This window comes from Lithobates pipiens, unplaced genomic scaffold, assembly GCF_037356315.1.
Source record: "Lithobates pipiens isolate NorthernLeopardFrog02 unplaced genomic scaffold, aLitPip1_a1.2 Scaffold_25, whole genome shotgun sequence".
Taxonomy (NCBI): Eukaryota; Metazoa; Chordata; class Amphibia; order Anura; family Ranidae; genus Lithobates; species Lithobates pipiens.
Window position 1 is genome coordinate 44964866 of NW_027507787.1, and position 25064 is coordinate 44989929.

Here is a 25064-nt window from a genome sequence, read left to right on the forward strand (position 1 = left end):
AGTATTTCTGATTTTTTTGCATATTTATTACACTTAAATGGCTCAGATTAAACAAATTTTATTACACAAAGATAACCCGAGTAAATACAAAATGCAGTTTTTAAATGATGGTTTTATGTATTAAGGCAAAAAAGCTGTCCAAACCTGCCTGGCTTTATGTGAAAATGTAATTGCCCCAAACCTAATAACTGGTTGTGCCACCCTTGGCAGCAACAACTGCAATCAAGCGTCTGCGATAACTGCCAATGAGTCTTTCACATTGCTGTGGAGCAACTTTGGCCTACTATTCTTTTCAGAATTGTTTTAATTCAGCCACATTGAAGGGTTTTCCAGCATGAACGGCCTGTGTAAGGTGATGATACAGCATCTCAATTGGATTTAAGTCCGGGCTTTGACTAGGCCACGCCAAAACCTAAATTTTGCTTTGTTTGAACCATTTGGAGGTGGACTTGCTGTTGTGTTCCGGATCATTGTCCTGCTGCATAACCCAAGTGCTCTTGATCTTGAGGTCGTGAACTGATGGCCAGACATTCTCCTTTAGGATTTTCTGGTAGAGCTCAGTTTTCATGGTTACATCAATTATGGTAAGTCATCCAGGTCCTGAAGCTGCAAAGCAGTCCCAGACCATCACGCTACCACCACCATATCTGACTGTTGGTATGATGTTCTTGTTATGAAATGCTGTATTAGTTTTATGCCAGATGCACAGGGATGCACACCTTCCAAAAAGTTAAATTTTTGTCTCATTAGTCCACAGAATATTTGCCTAAAAGTCTTGGGGATAATCAAGATGTTTTTTGGTGAATGTGAGACGAGCCTTTGTGTTCTTTTTGGTCAGCAGTGACTTTGGCCTTGGAACTCTCCCATGGATGCCATCTTTGCCCGTCTCTTTCTTATTGTTGAATCATCAACACTGATGTTACCTGAGGCAAGTGAGGCCTGCAGTTCTTTAGATGTTGTTCTGGGTTCTTTTATGACTTCCTGGATGACTCGTCGTGCTCTAATTTTTGTAGGCCAGCCACTCCTGGGAAGGCTCGCTACTGTTCCAAGTTATCCCCATTTGTGGATAATGGCTCTTCCCGTGGTTCACTGGAGTTCCAAAGCCTTAGAAATGGCTTTAAACCCCTTCCTAGACCGATACATTTACATTACAGTACTTTGTTTCTAATCTGTTCTTGAATTTTTTTTAGATTGTAGCATGATGTGTGGCTTTTTGTGATCTGTTAGCGTGCTTCACTTTGTCAGCTTCTATTTATGCGATTTCTTGCTTCAACAGGTCTGGCAGTAATCAGGCCTGGGTGTGGCAAATTAAATCGAACTCAGCTTTCCAAAAAGTTGTGGTTAATCACAGTTCATTCATGATTTAGCATGGAAGGGGGAAATACTTTTTCACATAGGGCCAGGCAGGTTTGAACAGCTTTATTCCCTTAATAAATTAAATAATAATTTAAAAAACGCATCATGGGTTTACTCAAGTTATCTTTGTGTAATATTAAAATTTGTTTGATGATCTGAATCATTTAAGTGTGAGAAATATGCAGAAAAAAAATGAATCAGGTGGGGCAAATACTTTTTCACAGCAATGTATTTATCAGTTCAAAATCTCTATGATATACATCTCTGGATATTTGGTTGATTTAATGCCTATGGACTAGGACTAATATCTGAACTAAGACTGAGCTCCTCCCTAATCATGAACCATAAATTATGATTTTTATACTGTACCGTACTTTGTGTAAGCTGCAAGAAGAAGGCAGCCATTATCATTTTAGCTAAGGCATGATCACCACCTGCTGGACAGGTAAGTAATATAATTATTATTCTTTTACAGGCTGCCCCTACCTTTTGGTTTTCTAGCGAGAGTCACTTTAACCACTTTATGTCTGTAGAACATATAAAAAAATCTCAGACTGAAGTTTGGTATAATTTTTTACAGCTGATGATCAGCTGTTTAGTAAAAGTCATCTATACAGCCCAGGGTTTCCCATTTCTCCTGAGAGCCAGAAGTGGTGGTATATGGCTGAGATAGCTAAATACAGAGGAGAGTGAGAAACATCCATTCCCTGATGTCCGCTGTGACTAACAAACCTGGAATTAATAATGATTTCAGAAAGGTTATTCCCTGGCAGTTACAGCCAGGGAAGCAGATAATCAAGCATGATCTGTGCTTGATCAGCTGCACTGAAGGGCAGAGGAGACTTTGTGGGTTTAATAGACCCCTGATTTGCCTATAAAGAGGACCTGTCACCTGCTCACTGCTATCACATAAGGGACTTGTTAACCCTCCTGGGATAGCAATAAAGTTAAATGAAAAATAAATCACGTGTGTATGAACAGTTACAGAGCCATACATGTGAAATATTGTTGCCAATGTTAGAGTGAGAAGAACAATTCAAGTGCCATACTGGTTAACCCTAAACAGATAACCTGTAAAAGATTTTAAAGCATCATCAATGAAAAATGACACCATTTCCCACACATGCCCAATTTTGGAGTTTGGAATTTTTTATCATTTGCTAAAAAAAATGGGTATTATATTGTGTATGTAAGCACCAAAATTTATTTTAGTGTATTTTCCCCTGAAAACTAGAATTTGATAACTGGCTGCACAGATATCCTAGTACATCAAAAATTGCAACAGCCACCATGTTATTCTCAAGGGCCTCTATATTCAGACAATTTCAACACATTTGTGAAAAACGTAAAAAAAATGTCATGGACAGCACATGTGGTTAGAGTGGTGGTAAACGCTTACATATACCCAGTGAAGGGACTATTCTCAGTTGATACACAGAGATGAAACAAATCCTCCTACATAAGTTGTATCTGTCAATCTACAGTCTTCTCTTCTCTACAGCTATTAAAAGTGGCTTGCCTGAGAGTTGTCGAAAAAAAAGTGGTTGAAGCTCTGAGAGCTGACTGGAGGGAAGAGGAGCATCCTCCTTCACACAGCTCACAGGAACAGAGCTGAGGCTGTCAATCTGCTGGAGATCCCTCCCGTCACCCTTTTTCTCTTGGCATCAGGAAAAAACTTGTCAGAAGTGATTCATGCTGATAGCAGAGGAATGAAGCAGCAGACAGATTTTTCACTTATACAGAGGGCTATGGTTTGTTCACATCTCATGTCTGAGGTTTACAACCACTTTAAAGCAGAGCTCAAGACTAAAAGTAAACATGCAAAGTCCCCACAGTATAGCCAACAATGCAATGAACAGTGCAGAAAATTTTAAAAAAGGATCCTGGGGCCTTCCAGGTCACAGGCGACCTAGGCAAATCACTGCCTTTCAAATGCAACATGGGAGATAATATCAAGCTTTCCCTCTCTAAATTGTCCACCCTCCTCCCTAGTGCCACAGGAAACTTTCATAATCCTCTGCATGTATTGGCATCCTTTGGTGCAAGTAGCAGAATGGTATGGTATCAGGCACACTATAATGCTACATTTCCGCACAGTTGCCCCTTCTGGTGCCCCTATTCAAAATGAATCACAGATTAGTTGTTTTCCAGTTGCAGAATGTCTCAATGATACAATGGAATGCAGTTTGGGTGTCTGGAATATACCTCTTTGCTATTTACTCGTAATTACTGATTTCATTTTACTCATGTCTGTTGTATTATGAAAGCATTTCAGCAGTATAAACATCTGAACAAAGAACTGGATTGGAGGAGACCAGGCAATGCAGAGTGCTATCAGAGATTGTTCCCAGTGAAACTCAGGAGGTCAGATTAGAAGAAAACGTATGATTTTTTTAATCTCCTAAAATATTTCTGAAAGGCAATGGACTGCCGGTGTCCAGTTCTGGATAGAATGATTTTTTATTTATCTTCCCATTCTGAAGTATTACACAATATATGTATCATTTTGACTATCCTGTATATTGCACGGGCAGAATTGTCACAATTCAAATCATCCACATGTGAACGGGGCCTAAAGGCAACACTTTTTTCTCTTTGGGGAAAAGTAATGCCTCGTACACACGATCGGAATTTCGGCCAGTAAAAGACCAATGAGAGCTTTTCATCGGAAAATGCGACCGTGTGTATGCTCCATCAGAATTTAGCTGGCCGAATTCCCGCCAGCAAAAATTTGAGAGCATGTTCTCAATTTTTCTGACAGAAAAACTTTCTATCGGACATTTCGATTGTGTGTATGCAATTCCGATGTGCAAAAACTCACGCATGCTCAGATTCAACTTACGAGATGGAAGCTATTGGCTACTACGTATTGAACTTCCTTTTTCTAGTCCCGTTGTACGTGTTGTACATCACCTCATTCTTGACAGTCGGAATTTGGTGTGATCGTGTGTATGCAAGAAGGCTTGAGTAAAATCCCGTCGGAATTCCATCGGGAAAACCATCAGAGCTTTTTCCGATCGTGTGTACGCGGCATAAGGGATGGTAATAACTCCTGTCAGTTTTCTTTGTCCTCTGTGTCCCATTGGAGAGATTTCCCTTCACTTCTTGTCCCGTAGCCAAACAAGGAGTGAGAAGAAATCCCTCCAAAGTTAAGCTGGGTATACACACTGAGTTTTTTTCATTCAAACTTGCAGGCTATAAAAAAACAAAAAAAAGCAAAAAAAAACTCCTGCATCCACACAAACGATATGAGTGCAGGGATCTCCCCCCGTCAGAATGCATTTGCTGAAATGGCTGTTCGATTGCAAGTTTTCAAGCAGGCCCGTTCGACAAAAGCCAGCCTGATTATCGGCTTCCGTTCAATAAAAAAGGGTACACACAGATCGAAATTCGGCCAGTTGCTGCTGAATACCCAGCTGAAGGAAATCCCTGGTTATCACCAGGTCCAACATAACAAATGTGCCCACTGGAAGCTTTCCCCAATATTTATGTTCTGGGTGCAAGGCAAAATTTGGGATTTTCTTTGACCTTCACTTTGGGTGATTATAGTAAATAACAGAGAAGATAAATCTTGTAGCCAGCTTCTTGGTATTGTCGGCTATGGAAGATTTATGTGCAAAGAGAATTATCTTCTTTTGTGGCTGTGAAAAAATATTTTTTAAGTCAGTTTCCTAACGCAGTATAAAGTATGCCTTATAGGTTTTCTATCCAAACAAATTTGTTCAAATGAGGATGGCATCCTCGTCCTTTTACAGTCTACTGGAAGAGCATGGAGGTATGCTCTCAACTGAGCATGGCAAACAAAATCTAGAGTAGTCGAAAATTTGTATATGCTTACCAATTTTCAGGCCAGGTCAGTCACAGGGGACAGGAGGGAACACATGATAAAAGCTGGAATGGCCTAGGAGTCCTGACGTCACTCACAGGCTTACTTATGGTCCACCCGTTGTCTGCGCTCCCTCCTCTCTCATGCAGCCATTGCTGGCTGACACAGGGAAGCTGTATCAAGTGCCCAGACTGTACCGACCTGAAAATAGGTAAGTATATACATCTTTCTTAAACAGGTTAGTCATCATAGGGTGTTCAATGGGAGGAGGGAGCATTTTTAAGATTAGATACCCTGGAATTCTAATTTAAATTTTAGATTTTTTAGCTGATTTACTAAAAGATGTTGGCAATCTCCAAACAAATAAATAAATAGTGGGAATATTCAATTATTCAGTCATGTGAAAAGAAAATTCCTGTGCACTTTGATTGAGTACCCAATCAACTACAGAAGAAATAAGTAAACAAGAATTGTTTTTTACATGATTGGATAAATGAAGTGAATATTCACAAAATAAATTGTGTGATTATTCTCAACTCATTTTGTAAATCAGCCAATTAGGATATGCTTTAACTACAGTGATGTTTTTGTTGTGTATACGTTTCATACTAGCAGGTTTTCACCACACTCACCTGAGATTGATTCTTCCCAATGTCTACAAATGAGTTCCTCTAAACAGCCAACCACTTCCCTCCAGACATCATCGAACAGACAGGCCAACACAGCTTCTTTCTTGCAGTACTGTGGGGAAATAGGGGGGTAACCCATCTTCAGGCTGTCCAAGGACATTACTCGGTGCCATTCAAAGAGCTCATCATCCCTAAGAAAAAAATGTTATCTTCACATTGTCTCATTCTTTATCTGCCTGCAACAGCTGAAATAGTAAAAGTAAATCTTTGACACAAAATTCATTTAATGTCTGACAAGAAATGTCTATGAAGTTAAAACATTTTTTTTTAAATTTGTTTCAGTGTTTTTCTGGAGCAGCAGAAACATACTGCTGCCATATTACCTGCTGGAAAATTACCTTTCAGTGACTATTACTCACTTATCTCGGCTGTCAAAAGCCAAATATTCCTCCATAATGCCATCTGACATGATGACACCTACGGCATCCTCCTCATCATCTTCACCAGAGAGGGAAAAGGACATGGGGGTGCTGGGGTCACTAGTTGTGGAGAGTGGACATTTTGTACCATAAATGCCTAGCCTGAAAAACAGAATTATAAATGAAGATACATCATAATACTAGGATAGTATATTTTGCAAACTTTATAGTCCAATAATGATATGCCCTGTTTCTGTAGGTAATTTCCTCCCCACCTCAAAACATGCTGGACAGGAGACCTACATCATTTAGGCAGGCCTTACACCATTCGAATCTCGGCTGGTACAGCAGGAACCTACCGAGGTTCGAACCGCGTTTGGGCAGGCTGAATTTACCAAGTTAAGCGATTTACTTGGGTACATCCAGCATGCCAAGTTTTATCTGCAATTATCGTAAGCGGCTGCTATAGCCACTAGCAATAATCACTGTCTTCTCCTGGCACAGACAGCTTGCTCCACCCTCGCCTGCTGGGAGAAGACAATGGCCCTGCAGGACAGATTCTCACATTAACACTGTCTGTGTTTATGGAGGAATTAAGCTATTGCAGGAAAGAAATTTGCTTTGTGTAAGACTGTCCTTAGCCAAAAGTTTTGTGACACCTGAGCAACATGCATTAATTTGCTGGAGCTGGACATCCCATCCTAAAGCCATGGGCTTGGAGCTGGTTCCCCTTTGTGACTTCAACAGCCTCCCCTCTTCTCTGAAGGCTCTAACAAGATTTTGAAGTTTGCCTATCGGAATTTGTGCCCATTCAGCAATCAAAGGACTTAAGAGGTTAGGTACTGATGATGGATGAAAATACCTGGCTCTCAATTTGCATTCCAATTCATCCCAAAGGTGTGCAGTAGGATTTATATCAGAGAGTTCCTCCACAACAAACTCATCAAATCTTGTATTTATGGAGCTCAGTGAAGCTGACCCTCACAATCAGCACATAATAAAAACTCCAGTGTGTTTCTTAAGTACTACGTTTGTGCCGTTTTTACATTTTTAAAATTTGTGCTGCTTTTATTTTTAAGATATTAGCAATTGTTTTTGTCCAGGCAAGGACATCACCCAGCCCCCCTATAACAGCAAAAATAAATTAAACCAGGCTGGTTGGTTAGTGCCACGTTTGTACCGTTTTACTCTCTGTAATAGCAGCACAAATTTACATTTTTATAGAACAAAACAGCACAAACCTGGCACTAAAGAAATGCATTGGAGTTTTTATTTGAGCCGATTGCAGGGGGGCCAGCTTCACTGAACTTATTTATGGATCTAGCTTTGTGTACAGGGGCACAGTCATGCTGGATCAGAAGGGCCTTCCCCAAATGTTGCCACAAAGTTGGAAATGCACAATAATATAAAATGTCTTTGTGTGTTTTTTTTTTTTTTTTAAGCCTCAAAATATTACTTTGCTCATTTAATGCTCACTCATTGGAATCTCTGCCATGGGTTGAACTGTAGGCTGTGGAAGAAGCAGCTTCCGAGGGCTGGCTGGAATACCACCTGTACCCATCTTCAACTGGAGCCACTGTCTGCCTGCCTTGTATTCTGAAATAAAAAACATTGATCAGAATAAGCATGGATAGAAACAAATTATCTCCATCAAAGCCATTTATTTATTGATATAGATTGACTGATTTATTGATTGGCTTATTACAATGTTGCTACTATTGTAATTCTCTTTATTGTACCCTGATACTACGTATTGGATACAATTAATTTTCTTCTGAGAGCTATACCGTAATTTCTACACAGCACAGGTCCCCACATATACACAAGCCTAAACATTAAAAATATGTTCTGGAAGAAAATGTCTATGAGGCAATTTGTGAACATCCCACATGACCCCTGCCCCCAATGGTCAGCAAGATTCTGGAGATGTGTACATCTAAAGAGGGGTCTTAATATTCTATATCTAATGTAGAGCCTCATGCGGCTCAACCGTAGGGTTTTACCGCCTTCTAATCTCACAAGGGAACAAGCCCTTAGCGATTCCAGTCTGTGATTGGTAGATACTTTTAGGGTTATCCATGTTTCAGACATAGAAAGTTTCCCCTTTGACCCAATAACTTCCTTCCGGGTTTTATGTGTTCTGTATGGGCATAACTTGGCTTTGTTGTTCTGATCTTCTCCCTGTAGAAAAGCCCTTGTTTTACTCTATACACATCCATCGAGCAAACAACTCAGAAAGCAGATTAAATTACACGTTAGACCAGAGAGATTGACTGGAATCTCAATACATGACCCACGGCCATGAGTGGAGACCAGCCCTGTGTACTATATCTGCCCATTGCGGAATATGTACGGTGTCACTCAGCCATGCTCTGAGGTTCTAGTTATTGTCTAGAAAAGTGGTGGTCAGCACGAAAATCATAGAGGAGCTGAAATGCGGCCCGAAACCTCCAGCGGGCTGCACAATAACAGCATATTTTTGCACCTCAGTGCTCAAAAATGTTGGTCCTGCTGCATTTTTTGCAGCACATTGCAATACACACTGAAGAAATTGGCAGTACAATAATGGTGTCAGTGAGTGCAAAAATAACCCTCTAGCATTGTCAGCGAATGCAAGCCCCGGCATTCGTGTCAATGGACACAATAATAACCCCCAACACTGGTGTCAGTAAATGCAATAATAACTCCCAGAATTGGTATCAGTGGACGCAATAATAAACCCCCAACATTGGTGTCAGCAAACACAATTATAAGCCCCCAACACTGGTGTCAGAAGACGCAATAATAAGCCCCAGCATTGATGTCAGTGGACGCAATAATAAGCCCCAACACTGGTGTCAGTGGACGCAATAATAAGCCCCAACATTGGTGTCAGTGGAAGCAATAATAAGACCCAGCATTGGTGTCAGTGGACGCAATAATAAGCCCCCAAAATTGGTGTCAGCGGACGCCTCCAACATTTGTGTCAGTGAGTAATAACAAACCCCAACATTACATAATTAGTCAGGTTGAAAAAAGACACACGTCCAACTAGTTCAATCATAAAAGAAAAAAAATTAATAAATAAAATAAAAAATATATCATACAATCCCATATACCCAATCTTATACCCACAGTTGATCCAGAGGAAGGCAAAAAAAAAAAAAAACAGAAAAGCAGGATCCAATTTGCTACAGCAGGGGAAAACATTCCTTCCTGATCCCAGAGAGGACATCGGATTTTCCCAGGATCAACTTTACCTATAAATGTCAGTACCCAGTTATATCATGTACATTTAGGAAAGAATCCAGGCCTTTCTTAAAGCAATCTACTGAGCTGGCCAGAACCACCTCTGGAGGGAGTCCACATTTCCACAGCTCTTCCTGTGAAGAAACCTTTCCTTATTTGGAGATGAAATCTCTTTTCCTCTAGATGTAAAGAGTGCCCCCTTGTCCTCAGTGATGACCGTAAAATGAATTACTCAACACCAAGTTCGCTATATGGACCACTTATAAATGTACATATGTTGATCATATCCCCCTTAATCTCCTCTTCTCAAGAGTGAATAAATTCAGTTCCTCTCATCTTTCCTCATAAATGAGCTCCTCCATGCCTCTTTTCAGTTTGATGCAATAATAAGCCCCCAACACTGGTGTCAGTAAACGCAATAACTCCCAACACTGGTGTCAGTGGATGCAACAATAAGCCCCAACACTAGTGTCAGTAAGCATAATAAGAACTGCAAGCACTGGTGTCAGTGGATACAATAAATAACTCCCAGCACTGGCACCAAAACTAAAAGGTCTGCTTATTCTTTCAGCCCCCACTCTTTAGCTCAGAAACCTTCTATTCATCATCCCTTATATCAGAAATACCCCCTTAGTTTATAGTCCCCTTCTGGACCAAGAGAAACTGGATCAGAGCCCACCTATTTCCCCTCCCCCTTAAATCTGGAGCGCCCCTTTAGATCAGAATCTTCCCTTACAAAAGAGCCCTCTTTAAATCAGCTTCCCTTCCTTAGATCACGAGTCCCCCCTTAAATCAGCATTCCACCTTATATCATCAGCCCCCCTGTAGAATCTTCCCTTATATAAAAGAGTCCCCCTTTAGATCAGAAACCTCCTTAGTTCAGAGTCCCCCCTTAGATTTCTCCTTTAGGATAGTTTTACATCCGTGTGTGTGATTACTGCTGCGTGAATACTCCTGTTCCCGCAGCCACAATCACCTGCACAGAAAGGCGCAGGAGTGATGTGTGCCGCACACACTGGAAATCGTACCCACACTGGGAACGGCACTCCACTTGTGGTTCTCGTGCTAGCCGAGATTTCTGAAATGCTGCAGGGACCTTTTTCCTTCCCTTTCAGGAGACATGGCAGCCCATTAAAATGAATGGGCTGCTGTGCCCATGCAAAACACGGCTCGTGCAGCTGCACAGATGTGAACCTAGCCTAGAATCGCGCACAAGCACACTAGGGAAACCGGGCAAGCACGCTACCCAATGCAAACCCTCTAAAGGAGCAGGAGTACCACAAGCTCTCCTGCCCAGGACAGTTTACGCTACAATAGCAGTAGAACCCGACACCCTTGGGTACATCCAATACACCTGGTTTACCTGGCTACATGGATGTCTGCCCCCTGGAGAAGCTGAATCAGAGTGGGAACATGACAGGAAAAAAAAAATTAGGTGGATCTGGAGCGAGGGTGAAAAAAGGAACACTGGGTAAGGGACAGTGGCTCTTTTTTATTTGCTACTAAGGTGGTCCTTCTGTGGTCAGGGGGGCGGAGCTGACCCAAGGTATGTGGTTATACATAGTTACATAGTTAGTAAGGTTGAATAAAGACACCAGTCCATCCAGTTCAACCCGAGTGTGTGTCTACAATTGTCCCTGTTCATACACATTGCACACTCACATCATTCCCTACCCTCAAGGAGCCCACAATCCACTATAAACAGAAAGTTAGAAGCAAGTTTACTGCTACATGACAGATAGGAAAGATGAGCCAATGTAAAACCTGCTCCTAAATTAGTATTTAACACAGAGGTCTACAGGTCACACATTTGTAGGTACTGTATACTGTATGAGTTACCGAGATACCGCTATTGTAATAAATTCATAGTAATAAGCAACCTTCATCTTCTAAGCAAGTCTACACAGGTCCCAATGATGGTACTTCTATAGATGAGAAGCATTTTAATAGCAGTGTCTGGCTTCTACAAACAGTATCTCACAAAAGTGAGTACACCCCTCAAATTTGTGTAAATATTTTATTATATCTTTTCATGTGACAACACTGAATAAATGACACTTTGCTACAATGTAAAGTAGTGAGTGTACAACGGTGTAAATTTGCTGTCCCCTCAAAATAACTCAACACACAGCCATTAATGTCTAAACCTCTGAAAACAAAAGTGATTACACCCCTAAGTGAAAATGTCCAAATTGGGCCCAAAGTGTCAATATTTTGTGTGGTCACCATTATTTTACAGCACTGTCTTAACCCTCTTGGGCATGGAGTTCACCAGAGCTTAACAGGTTGCCACTGGAGTCCTCTTCCACTCCTCCATTATGACATCATGGAACTGGTGAATGTTAGAGATCTTGCGCTCCTCCACCTTCCATTTGAGGATGCCCCACAGATGATCAATAGGGTTTAGATCTGTAAAGCAGCAATACTTTTTTCAGATCCTCAGAGAGTTCTTTGCCATGAGGTGCCATGTTGAACTTCCAGTGACCAGTATGAGAATGAGTATTAGACATTAATTAGTTATTTTGAGGGGATAGCAAATTTACACTGTTATACAAACTGTACACTTACTAATTTACATTGTAGCAAAGTGTCATTTCTTCATTGTTTTCAAATGAAAAGATATAATATAATATTTACACAAATGTGAGGGGTTTATTCACGTTTGTGAGATACTGTATGCATATCTGCAAATACATCAAACTGAGACCTCTGCTTTTATTCATATTTCAGAAGCGGGTTTTAAGTTAGGCCTCTCTTGGTAACTGGCAACACAAAGTACTGGACTTTTTTCTATATACATGCAAAGTCTATTTACAGTTGTGCAATGCTTACAAGATGTGTTCTGCTACAAATGTAATGCTGGAAGACAGCTAAGTCTGCAATCACAGTGACATACCGCAGATGTGGGAAGGAGGACATCCATTGGTGGCACTCTTCCTGTAGACCCTCCACCAATGTGCCGGCCTTCTGTTCATAGAGCAATTCATCAATCTGTTTGAAAATCTTTTGCACCCGACGTGTTGCGGCCTGGTCAAACTCCTGTAAAAAGCAAAATGTATCACATGCCACAGGAGTTACACCTAAAATGACTACATGTATGTAAGCAATTTCTACAATTACTTGGGATATCTTTATCCTTGGTTTCTATCTCTGAGTATAGTTGATACAGTAATAAAAAGATACAAAGATTGATGGTAAGGCAAAGTACATGTAAAAAAAAAAAAAAAGAAAAAGTTAAACATGTTTAGAGGTCGACCGATATGGGTTTCTCTCTGGCCGATGCTGATATTTAGAAATCGCGGAGGCCGATATATGATGCCGTTTTTTTTTTGGGCCGATACGTTAGGCCGTTTTTTTCATTTTTTTCCCTTCATCTCATAAAATCTAACAGTTAGACACCTTTCACACTGGGGCATTTTTCAGGCGCTTTTGGGATAAAAATAGTGCCTGTAAAGTGCCTGCAAAGCAGCTCCACTGCAGTCTGTGTGAAAGCCCGAGTGCTTTAACACTGAGGCGATGCACTGGCAGGACGTTAAAAAGAAAAAAAAAAGAAATCCTGCAAGCAGCATCTTTGGATTGGTGTATACCGCTCCTCCACCACTCCTGCCCATTGAAATGAATGGGCACCGCTGCCTGCAATGCGATTTGGCAGCGGCGGTTCATGGGCACATTTAATTCCTTCCTCGGCCACTAGCTGGGTTATAAGCGCCCCGCTAGCAGCCGAATAGCGTCGCTAAAATGATGGTAAAGTGCCGCTAAAACTAGCAGCGTTTTACTGTCAACGCCTGCCTGCTCCAGTGTGAAAGCAGCCTTCAGTAATAAGTAATACAGAATATTTCTTACTTTTAAACATTTATTAAACAAAACAAACCTCCAATCAGTTCACTTGTATGTATAATTTAGATTTAAAAAAAACGATATAATAAATATAAAAATACGAAAACCAGTTACTCAAAACTTTTGGACGAAAAAAGTTTTTTTTTTTTTTTTTAATCATTAGTGTATTTTTTCCCAAAAAAATTGCGCTTGAAAGACCTCTGCGCAAATACCGTGTGACATAAAATATTGCAACAACCGCTATTTTATTCCCTAGAGTCTCTGCTAAAAAAATATATATAATTTTTGGGGGTTCTAAGTGAGTTTCTAGCAGAAAATACAGGATTTTTACTTGTAAGCATAAAGTGTCAGAAAAGATTTAGTCTTTAAATGGTTAAACTGAGAACTCTACACAGGGAGTTCAGTTCATTGAAGAAGAAACATTGTATCTATTTGATCTTTTTTTGGCAGCCCAGAGAAGAGCAAAGGCTCCACAGATTAAGTTCAGGCAACTTGCATTGACTTCTATTACAGAAGTCTTTTGCAAATCCTGTTGAAGATATAATCTGCCTTTTTTATTAGCACAATCGGGCAATGCCAATTAATTAAAAAACACCAAATATCGGCCGGCTGATATACCGGTCGACCTCTAAACATGTTATAAATTCACTTTCTTTATTGTCCTTTGAGTGACACAGGATTGAAGTCTTGGACATGTGGGTTATACTGCCAACTTCAGGAGGTCTAAAAACTGACAAAACTTGTTAAACCAGCCCACATATAATCCCACCCCCAACCGTCATGACTCATTTTTCGGCTAGTGTCCCAGGAGGTTGGATGCTTTTTCCTCAACTCTGTTGTGGAAACCTCTTAAAAACCTTAGTAAAAAAAAAAAAAAAATGGTCATCTGCAATCAAAATTCTTAATAGAACATGGATATAATCTTCACTTTGGTCAATTCAATAATTTCTTCGTGCTCACAGAGTTCTCATACCTACAGCGCTCTCTTTTGGAGATTACTTTCTATGGGAACATTCCTTTTAATATTCCTCTCCCTGATGTCAAGGATTACCAATCTGTAACCCCTAGCTTCGTTTTTTTTTTTCTAATAAACACGGGTGCAGCGGTGAGGGCAAGACTGGCCTACCGGGAAACCGGCAAGGTCACCCTACCCCGGGGCCGCGGCGCCCATAAAGATATGGCATGTGGGCCCGGGCCGACATGTCAACTGCGAATGCACTGCGGCTCAGGAAAGCCCATACATGCTTAGCCCATTTCAATAATAACAAACCATGGGATCCACACTCAGATATGTAACATAAACATACATATATACACACACACACACACACACACACTTTACTGTTATGGGCTCTAGATCCCCCCCCCCACTGGTGCCTTTCCCCCCAGTGTAGTTTCTAGGCTCTCCCGTTCTTACCAGGGACCCAGGACTGCAACCGCCGACTTCAGGATGGAAAGCGGGGGGACACATCCATGCCTTGATGTCCCCTGTACTGCAAGAAACCATAAGCAATGGCGATTCGTCACTTCCGGTTTCAGATCCTTCATTTTCTCGCAGGTACAAGCTAGGGGAGCATCTAACTAAGCAGATCTGTGCTCAGTTAGATGCTGTGATGAAGGCAGGGGAGACATTGAGATCTATCAGACCCCTCATTTCTATAAAAAGTATCTGTCACCTGCCCAATGCTATCAAATGGGGGAAGGGGGTTATTAATCCACCGTGATAGCAATAAAGTAAAAAAAAAATTAAAAAAATTTACATAAAACTGTAATAAAAAATTAGCTGTAACCAATGTTGCCCCGTACACCAGCAAACGCATGCCCAAGGTGTTCACATGCGTGTAAACTGCATCACACATGTGAGGTATCGCTGTAAATGAGTGAGAGCAGTAATTCTAGCACAAGATCTCCTGGTTAACTTTTAACCTTTCAAAGAGATAGGAGTATCGCCTCTGGTACAAATATATAAACACTGAGTACCATCATCATTAACTTTTAACCTGATGAGCGGTAAAGGCTTTTAAAGCTTCTCTTACAGTATGGAGATTTTTGAGTTCAGTAGTTTTTTGAGATATCATGGGTGATGCAATTTTAAGACTTGCTATGTTTTGTATCTATTTACCCCACGCAACCCCATCTTTTATATTTTAACAAAAAATGGGTATTATATTGTAATTCATGTTATTATATAATTATATTATATAATTCATGTTATTATATTTTTGAAAATTTGCATTCGATAAACAGTTGTGCAAATACTCTACAGAAAATAAAAAATGTTCTGGAGGTTTAAGTAATTTTATGGCCAAAAATGAAGATTTTTCTATACAAATCAAAGGAGGACGGTAATGGGGATAGAGGGAGAGGAATTCCCCCTCTCTACGCTTTGAAAGTAGGAAAAATAGTCACGGGTAAGAAGAAAACAGTATGGTTAATAATAGGATTCATAATGGGGTGATGTAGGTTATAGGGGGTAGATAACCTCCCCCATTCTTTTTTTTTTTCTTTTTTTTTCACAACATGAAGTTGGATAACACGGAGGTAGAGAGGTTAGACTCTCTCTCCTTGAAAGTAAAAGATAAATAGACACGGGTTATGTGGGGATATTGATCTGGAAAATTCCCCCCTCCTTCTCTTTCACTTCCCCCTCCCTTTTTTTTTGTTAATAACTTAGATGGATATGCCGTGGTGTAGATATATATATTTTTTTCTTGAATTTAAACGTATGTTAAGGATCGATCCAGTCAAGTACTTAATGTAAATTTATTTTTATGCATTTATGTGAACCCTGAAAATGTTGAGTATTATTATGAATGATTTGCAAATTGTTTTGCAAAGTATGTAAGATTTTTTTAAATGTGAAAAACTTTAATAAAACAAATTTAAAATAAAGATTTTTCTATGAGTGAAAAAATGAAAAAAAAAATTTCTCTAATGCCAAACTAGTTAATATGAACAGATATAGTGTGTGTCTCATGAAATTCTAAGTCAACCAGTCGCTGTACTTACATCAAAGCCCCAAGATATAACTGAGCTGTTATCAGTGGAGAGTTCAGTACAACTTTGAAATTCTGACCATGAAAGCTCTGTGTCATTTCTCTGGGTTGCAGAATTTTCTGAAACCTCTGAATTACTGAGGGGAAAAAACAAAAACAAAAGATATCTTCACTAATCACCTCATGTAAAACAATTCAAAAGTTTGGTTAACAATCTTCTGGTTTGGTATATATATATGTACATATAATATATATATATATATATATATATATATATATATTATATATATATATATATATATATATATATAATGCATGCTGTAACCAGAAACAATATATTTGTAGTTTGCCATATACAGTAACTGATTGAAAGAGAAAGATATGGTAAATAAAGTGTTTTCTTGTTCAATGAAGCTTCTTTAGCAAATGGCGCTTCACACAGTCTGCAGGTGGTCCACCCAGTATTAGATTGAGCAAATCGTCATGGAATTATTCAAACATAAAAAGGAAAACATAATGAACATCAGATTTAACCTATGCGGAGGTCAACCACAAATTGCTTTGTTCAAGCATATCTGTAGACAAGCAACAAAATAAAAAAATAAAATCTCTACTCTTATCTTATATTACACCTATTAAACATGACCAGCCTAATAATTTGAAGCTGTGGGGGAAATCAATGAAGCTGCTGCGCCACTTTTCTGGCGAAAATCCCTCTTTTTAATGCATTGCGCTAAATTCATGAAGCATTTGCAACACTTTTAGCTCTGACAGCGACTTGTGCACTAAGTCCAGGTAAATGCTAAAATGTGCCACTTTTATAGTGTGTCGCATTGAATGAGGTGTGCGTTTCCGCTTTTGTTAGCCACACTCCATGGAATTCACAAATCCTGGCGCAGAAAAGTGTCTCTCATGCATTCGAAAAGTGGTGAAGAATGCGCATTCATGTACCTGTCTAGAACTTGTACTTGAATTATACTGGGTCACTTTTAAAATGCATGTGAGACACTTTCACAAAATCTGTCTGAGACAGTTTTTCTGAGCTGGTCTTAATTAGCTCCACTTTTACATTTGGTGCATTCAACGCAACACAATGCAAAAGTGGTGCATTCAATGCAACAATGTAAATGTGGCGCATTTTAAAACTATCTGAATTTGGTGCACGAGTTGTTATCAGAACCAAAATTGTTGCAAATGCTTCATGAATTTGGCACAATATATTAACAAGAGGGATTAAAGGATAAATTCACCTTTTGCAACATGCTACAAATCTGCAATGCTTTCCAGGCTCCCAATAAAAAAAAAAAAATTTACATTTCTTTTATGTGCAAAAAAGATGCGCATTTATATTTATTTTTTGTGTGAACCTATCCTTTTAAGCCAGAACAGTGGTGCAGCAGCTTTTATTAAATTTCCCCTGCTGTGTTTTATTATTACTAAGCGCTTCTAAGTGCTTCTACTTTGCTTATAGTCTGAAGACAATCCAGCTAGTACCTTTCATGTTCAGAAGCTGCTACATATCGTTCACTGCCACGAGACGCAGGTAAACTGTCTACTCTGTCCGGAGGAGGATGATTCTCTGCAGCTTTAGCAAGTGTCTGATTTCTGAAAATATACACAAAATATATACACTATTTAAAAATCAACTACGTAGCTCACATTTTTATAGGGTTGGAACACAAGTAAACAGATTATACATATCTCCTGTATGTTTTAACAAGTACTAAATCCAGTTACTAGGTGATGCACAAGCCTCATAAAGTAAACAAAAAACTTCCTTTTGCTTCCCTGAGTCATATCCTTCTTCATTTCACATGCTCCCTCTCCCAGACACTGCAGCTCATAGTGGGAGGATTTCAGCAACAGTGCTCCCTATGCATACTTGTGATCGGGAGCTTTCTGATCATATGACCGCCAAACAGTCACATGGCCCAATGCCCGTCTCTGCATCCCAACTTTTAGAACTCCTAAAGGCATAGCTCCTCGATTGTCCCTGATTTGAAGGGACTGTCCCTCATTCAGAAGACAAAGTCCCTCTATCCCTCTTTTCTTTCTCATTTGTCCCTCATTTTGATCTGACCTATATGTATAGTATATAAAATCCACTACTTATCAATTAAGTGTTTCCCAGTGCTAAACCTTTCATCCAATTTCTAAATTGCTGCATTTGTAGATTACAAAAGCCAATATAAAGGAATAGTAGTAAAATCACTTTTTTTGTACAATTCTTCTTTAAGGGGGTGTGGCAGGGGGGTGTATCCTATGCCTACATACATTCGCTAATAGGTGTTCCTCATTCCCATCCTAGAAAGTTGGGAGGTATGCTAAAGGGCTGGGAGGTGGTTGTAACAAAGGGGTTAATAAACTTTATTTTATTTGTATAGTGAAAAAATGTCAGTCCTAGACACATGGGCAAGGAGGAGGGTGGATCCACATACCCTACATCTCTAGCCACTCTGTGCTGCCTATGTATGTAAGCACACAAAGCAGATGCACATCATTGTATATTCCCATTGGGGGAGCGCAGATGCTGCAGTGGCTCTATAGAGTCTGCTAGTAAAATGAACCACTGCAGAAACGGATGTAATGTACAGGGGAAAAAAAGAATCATGTACTAAAAGGTAGATAGCGGAAAGAAAAAAAAAAAGTAAAGGAGACCCAACAAATTGTAAAAAGGTATATGATATGCACTTTTTTCAAATTACTATTATTATACAGGATTTATATAGCGCAACAGTTTGCACAGTGCTTTACAACATGAGGGCAGACAGTACAGTTAAAATACAATTCAACACAGGAGGAATCAGAGGGCCCTGCTCGTTAGAGCTTACAATCTAGGTAGGTTTAAGGACATTCCATCTAATATTACCCCTAAATGCCAACCCTTTACTATCCTTAAACTAACCACTAAAAGTATGCCAATACTCTCCTACTGCTGACTTTTGAGTAACATCCAGTCAAAACTTAGGAAAGGCACCACATGACTTCAGCATGCCCAATCATGCTGAGGTGTAGAGCAGCCAATCCTGGGAGAGCTGGAGAAGAAAGGAGGAGTGATGTGAAGCTGGAATCGATGCCATGCATGAGATAAAGACATAAGATGTCAGTGACAGCAGTGGGCATACCTCCCAATATTCTGAGATGGGAATGAGGGACACCTATTAGCAAAAGTATGCAGGCCTAGGACACACCCCTGCCATGTCCCTTAAAGGAGAATTGTATTAAAGAAAATGATTGGCTAAAACCACAAGTGCTTTTTTTAACCACTACTATTCCTTTATATTGGCTTTTGAAATTTACAAATGCAGAAATGTAGAAATTAAGTGAAAAGTTTAGCACTGTGAAACACTTTGATAGCTAGATAGATAGATGAATAGTGCATTTTATATACAACTAAACTAAAATGAGGGACAAATGAGGAGGAAAGAGGGACTTTGTTCAAAATAAGGGACAGTCCCTCAAAATCAGGGACAGTTGGGAGCTATGGCAGTGGGGTATGTGGCGACACAAACTTATCTGTGTGTCATTTTTTATCTTACTAAATAAAAAGACCAGAAAATTGCTCAGAGCTGGATTAACTCTTCGTGGCAAGACTGGGCACAGATGACTTGACATCCTCTACTGTACCAGGTAGAAGTCTTCATTAAATAAATAAATCAATTAGATTTACATCCACTTTAATCTGTAGTGGATTTTGTTCTTTCATCACTAACATGCACAGCTCAGGGATGTGTCCAGCAATCCTTTATAGGTCACAACAAAAAAAATAAAAAATACAGACAAAGGCGACAGTGATAGTACAAGAAATCAGAAGGTTACTGGAAACAAGGAATGTGAAATAAACAGAGAAATGTTGTTTCAGTTATAATACATTCAACTTACATGTGCAAAATCTGTGATACTGGTTTCCTTTTGTATCTGGAAATCATTCTAGTCACTTAATCACGACTCCAAGAAGCCTGCATTGTAAAGACATATACATGTTAGTTTGTGATTACAATGAGTGTCCTTTCATTTGTGCTCTTAGTTTATTTGTTTCCATATGTATCCTTAATGTCAAGGAACAAATGCACTATATGTGGCCATTGACCACAGGTTGCAACTCTACTATACAATTATTTTCTACTAAGTTGGGGGATTGGTAGTCCTTGTTTCTTGTCTAATGGTGGCCAAAAACTGAACCATTACATAAATGATGGTATTTTCCATAGATTTACTATCTGATTATAAACACAATCGAATGATTGAAACAATTGTGCAATGCATTTAAAGTGGAACTTTAGTCAGAACATTAAGTCCTGCTAGATCACTTGAGGCTGTCCCTTTTTGCTGGATGGTATGTAAAATATTAAATTAAAAATAAGTTCCTATACTGTGTAAAATCCAGTAATACACTGTCTTACCCTGCTCTGCACACGAGTTGCTCTCCATTTTCCAGCACTCTGCATAAAATGTAGAGACCGATCTGCTGACAGGCTAAAGATTTACTTCTGTTCAGGGGATCTGGGCTTCAACAAAATGGCAGCCTCCAGCAAGAATAAACAGGAGCAATGCTGGATGCAATTTACAGCACATACTAATTTTGGTATCACAATTATTAATGTGGAATGTATGTTCCTTGTTAAAGAACATCATTTTTATAAGTTGTTGTGGGTAAAGTTCCACTATAAATAATAATATTGAGTTACCTATTTTCCTAATGTCTCTGTATCCTGTCTCTATATCCCATTGTGTGTCTGCAGTCTCTGACTCAGTCTCAGTTTTCTGTAGCATTTCATTCACTAAATAATATGTGTGGCCATATAAAGTGATACCAAACCCTTTTTTCTTTGTTTAAATTTTAGCTCAGGAAATCCAGACTTACATTTAATGTGTGGACTGCTTCCTTAAAAATCCACCCTTTCAGGTTGTTTTGGTCCCAAAACTGCTCCTGCCCGAACCCCCCCCCCCTATCCCCCCAGATTGGGAGTGTCTCCTTTGCCATGACGGCTGCAGAGGACACACCCATGCGGCACATTCCCAGCTGGGGCTGTGTGTGTCCATGGAAACACAGAGCACCCAGAAAGAAATGCTCCTGCTCCTTCCTCTCACCTCCAGACAGACAGCTGCAGGAGTCAGTCTCTCCCCTGCCCTCACCTCCCTTCTTCAGCCAGAATGTTTGGGGGAATGGTCGGGATCATGGAGGACCATGGTGGCGGTGACAAGGACAGCAGGTAAGTGTTAGGCCTCATTCACATTGGGTGTTTGAATCTGTGCCCCATGTGCTGACCATGTTTACCTGCAGGGGATGAAAAGGTGTTCAATGCATCCCCATGTGGGCAATGCTATTCTTGTCTATTAGGACTAAGCAGCTGCATGGACACAGCTGTTGCTCCCAATGTGACATTCATGTGGGTGCATGGCACCCAGGGTAAGTTTGGGGCTGCACATGGATGTCACATTGGGAGCAGCAGCTGTGTCTGTGCAGCTGTTTAATCCCAATTGACAGCAATGGGGATGTTCATCCCTGTGCAGGTAAATATGTCCGTCACGCATCATACACCCTGTGTGAACAAGGCTTTAGGGGAGAGGTTGTTTAGCACAAGCACTGTTGTGTATGCATTAAAGTAAAAAATGCTATGCTGAGCTTTACGTACTATATTAAAGTGGAACCAAAGACTATTTTCTTAATTTCGGATAGATTAAGGGAGGGTTATAACCCCAGTCAGTTGTTTTTTGTTTTGTTTTTTTTTTGCCTTCTGTGTCCCATTGAGGATATTTCTCTTTACTTCCTGTCCCATAGCCAACACAAAAAGTGTGAGAAAATCCCTCCAAAGTTAGAGGATCCCTGGTTGTTTCCAGAACTAGTTTAAGAGTTCCCCTCTATTCCTGTTTGAGGGAGAACCCAAATTTTGATTTTCTTTTATTTTCGATGATAACAGTAACCGAGATCAATAGAGAAGGTGAATCTCCCTAATGGGGGGCATAGACAGCAATGAAATCTGACAGGGGTTCTAATCCCTCTCCACTCCAAAACTAAACACAAAAATGTTGCCTTTAGTTCTACTCTAGGATGTCAGGGGTCACACGAGTGAGTTCCCATACATCAGGAAAGCTGAGCAGCACACCCAGTGGGGTCATCCATCCAAAGGTGATTAGGGACACAGCTTGTCATCATGTCAGTGACATCTCTAATATGGGATAAGCCAGTGAATGGCTCAGCCCATCAGACTCCACCTATCAGAGACAGATGGTATTTGGGTGCTGTGATCCTATCCTCTGACTCCCTAAAGGCTGTGACCATCTCCCATACAATCACATCAGGCTTCACACGGCTAGCACAGAGCTGCTGCTCCTCTCATCCTGTAACCATTACACACAGAAGATCGCTCCGTGAAGAAATGTCCCTCTGCTCCACCCTTCACCCTCCGCCCTCCTCACTCCTACATGGACTCCTCTGGCTCCGGGATAACATTCTCACCATCTTCTGCTGTCAGGCCGCGGTCAGGACGCTCCACAGTCGTCATGACAGCTGGAAACGTCAGCCTGTGCGCCGTCGCTAGTCACATGTTCCTCCAGGAGGCGCTGGGTGATGATGTCACCAAGGAAAATATCCATGCAGTGTGTGTAGTGTGACAGCTGGGGAGGAACAAGGTACGTGTACAGGGGGCTTCAGGTCTTATTGATGTTTCCTTTATGACACGTTTTATTGTCTTCAACTCTATTAGATATACTTTAGTGAAAACTGAGGGTGAACTATCGAAGACTTGAGCAGACAGAATCTGGAGCAGCTGTGCCTGGCAGCTAGTCTGCTTTTAGCTCAAGCTTACTCAGTGCAAGAGAAACTTAAAGGGGTTGTAAAGCCTTGTGTGCATGTTTTTTTATTTTATTTTTTTAAAATAACAAACAGGTTATACTTACTGCCTCTGTGCAAGGGTTTTGCATAGAGTGACCCTGATCCTCCTCTACAGGGGTCCCCCAGTGGCGCTCCTGGCTCCTCCCAGCATCGAGTGCCCCCTTAGAGACCCGCTTTCCAAGGGGGCACTCGTGTGGGTGCGCTCCTGAGTCCTGCTGCTGCGTCCATTGACACAGAGAGCAGGACTCTGGCTCCCGCGCCACTGGATTTGATTGATCAGCAGCAGGAGCCAGTGGCCCCTGCTGCTATCACTCTGTCCAATGAGGACCTGAGACAGCAGCTGCTGGGCTTGTTCACATTCCTGGAAAAATTGGGTTCAGGTAAGTAAAGGGGGGGGGGGGGGGGGGGGCGGCGGCGCTGCTGCACTGCAGAAGTTTTTTTTGTTTGTGTTTTTCACCTTAACCACTTCAGCCCCAGAAGGATTTACCCCCTTAATGGCCAGGCCATTTTTTTTTTGTGATTGCCACTGTGTCAATTTAACTAACAATTGCGCGGTCATGCGATGCTGTACACAAACAAAGTTGAAGTCTTTTCCCCACAAATAGAGCTTTCTTTTGGTGGTATTTGATCGCCTGCAGTTTTTATTTTTGCACTATAAAAAAAGTGCCAATTTTGAAAAAAATATATATTTTTTTGCTATAACAACTATTTAAAAAATAAAAAATGTCTTCATCAGTTTAGGTCATTATGTATTCTTTTACATATTTTTGGTAAAAAAAAAAAGCGTATATTGATCGGTTTGCGCAAAAGTTATAGCGTCTACACAATAGGGGCTATATTTATGGCATTTTTTTACTAGTAATGGGGGTGATCAATGATTTTTAGCGGGACTGCGACATTGCGGTGGACAGATCGGACACTTTTGACACTACTGACATTATTGCATGATCAGAGCTAAAAAAAAAGCCACTGATCAATGTATAAATGGCACTGAAGGAGTTAACACTAGGAGGTGCCTGCTATAGCTATTAAGGGGACCGACATACAGCTACAACGATTCACGCAGCCAAGCCATCCTACTTCAGTATAACTGTGGCGGCTGGTCAGCAAGCAGTTAATGCATAGAATGCATTAAACTGAAAAACATTGAGGGTTTACATGCCTTTTAAAATGGAAGTCCATGCTAAAACTAAAATCCCGGCATGTATAGTCACCAACATTCTAACACTAACCTATCTAGCCCTGTAAAGAAAAAATTGGGCTGCAAGCAAACAGAATGTGCTTTTAGTATCTCTTTTCTCACCGACCATGATGTAATAAGCATAAGACATAAGCATAATTTACTATGATAAGCCTTAGCAAGAAAAGGAGACTACAAAGCTATTTAAAGGAGAAGTTCAGCCTTGGCTTGTTTGGCTGGGCTTCTCTTAATGCATTCCTGTGACCCATTTTCAGCAGAGATCGGTCTGAAGTCCGCTCTCTGCCAACGTCACTGGAATCAGTTCAGGCACCGCGTCATCACGATATTAAAGTCTGGATCCGCCAGGTGCCTGGACTGATGCCTGTCTCAGTCTCTCAGCGAGCTGCTGAAAGACTGAGATGGTCACTCCCTGCCCATCCACAGCTCAGCACCCCAGTGAGCACGCTGGGGGGGGATCACAGGTCGGAGAGCTGCTGACTAACAGGCAGTAGCTCTCTGCTCGGAGAGCCGAGAGAACCAAGCCATTGGCGATGTTCAAATGCTCTGTTCTCAGTGCAGAGGCAGAGGGGGACAGATGCTGCATCCACCTAGGTAAGTATGATGGGCAAAAAAACTAAAAACCTTTACTTCTTTTTTCAAATCTGAACATGTATAAAATACACAAATGAATGCAGCTCTTTAATCATTAATACACGCACAAAGTGTATGTACCTGAATTTCACCTGGTATCAGCCTCC

General features: G+C 40.6%; 2 protein-coding genes across 6 annotated transcripts in view; one reads left to right on the forward strand and one right to left on the reverse strand.

Moving 5' to 3' along the window:
- FAM149B1 (family with sequence similarity 149 member B1) overlaps positions 1 to 22831 on the reverse strand; it is a 56284-nt gene extending 33453 nt beyond the window's left edge. For all 5 annotated transcript variants that reach the window (XR_013262737.1, XR_013262736.1, XR_013262738.1 and 2 more), the window contains exons 1-8: positions 22752 to 22831; positions 20174 to 20250; positions 17786 to 17896; positions 16305 to 16428; positions 12355 to 12497; positions 7707 to 7826; positions 6231 to 6392; positions 5815 to 6002 (exon numbers count right to left, since the gene is read on the reverse strand). Coding sequence is in view for 2 of the 5 variants with exons in the window: in XM_077454396.1 (XP_077310522.1) it covers positions 5815 to 6002; positions 6231 to 6392; positions 7707 to 7826; positions 12355 to 12497; positions 16305 to 16428; positions 17786 to 17896; positions 20174 to 20220 (895 nt within the window). In the remaining 3 variants the exon portion in view is untranslated. The remainder of the gene's footprint in view (positions 1 to 5814; positions 6003 to 6230; positions 6393 to 7706; positions 7827 to 12354; positions 12498 to 16304; positions 16429 to 17785; positions 17897 to 20173; positions 20251 to 22751) is intronic.
- The window catches only part of ECD (ecdysoneless cell cycle regulator), a 30090-nt gene continuing 27795 nt past the window's right edge, over positions 22770 to 25064 (forward strand). Inside the window, exon 1 of the mRNA XM_077454394.1 lies at positions 22770 to 22924. The gene's annotated coding sequence lies outside the window, so the exon portion shown is untranslated. The remainder of the gene's footprint in view (positions 22925 to 25064) is intronic.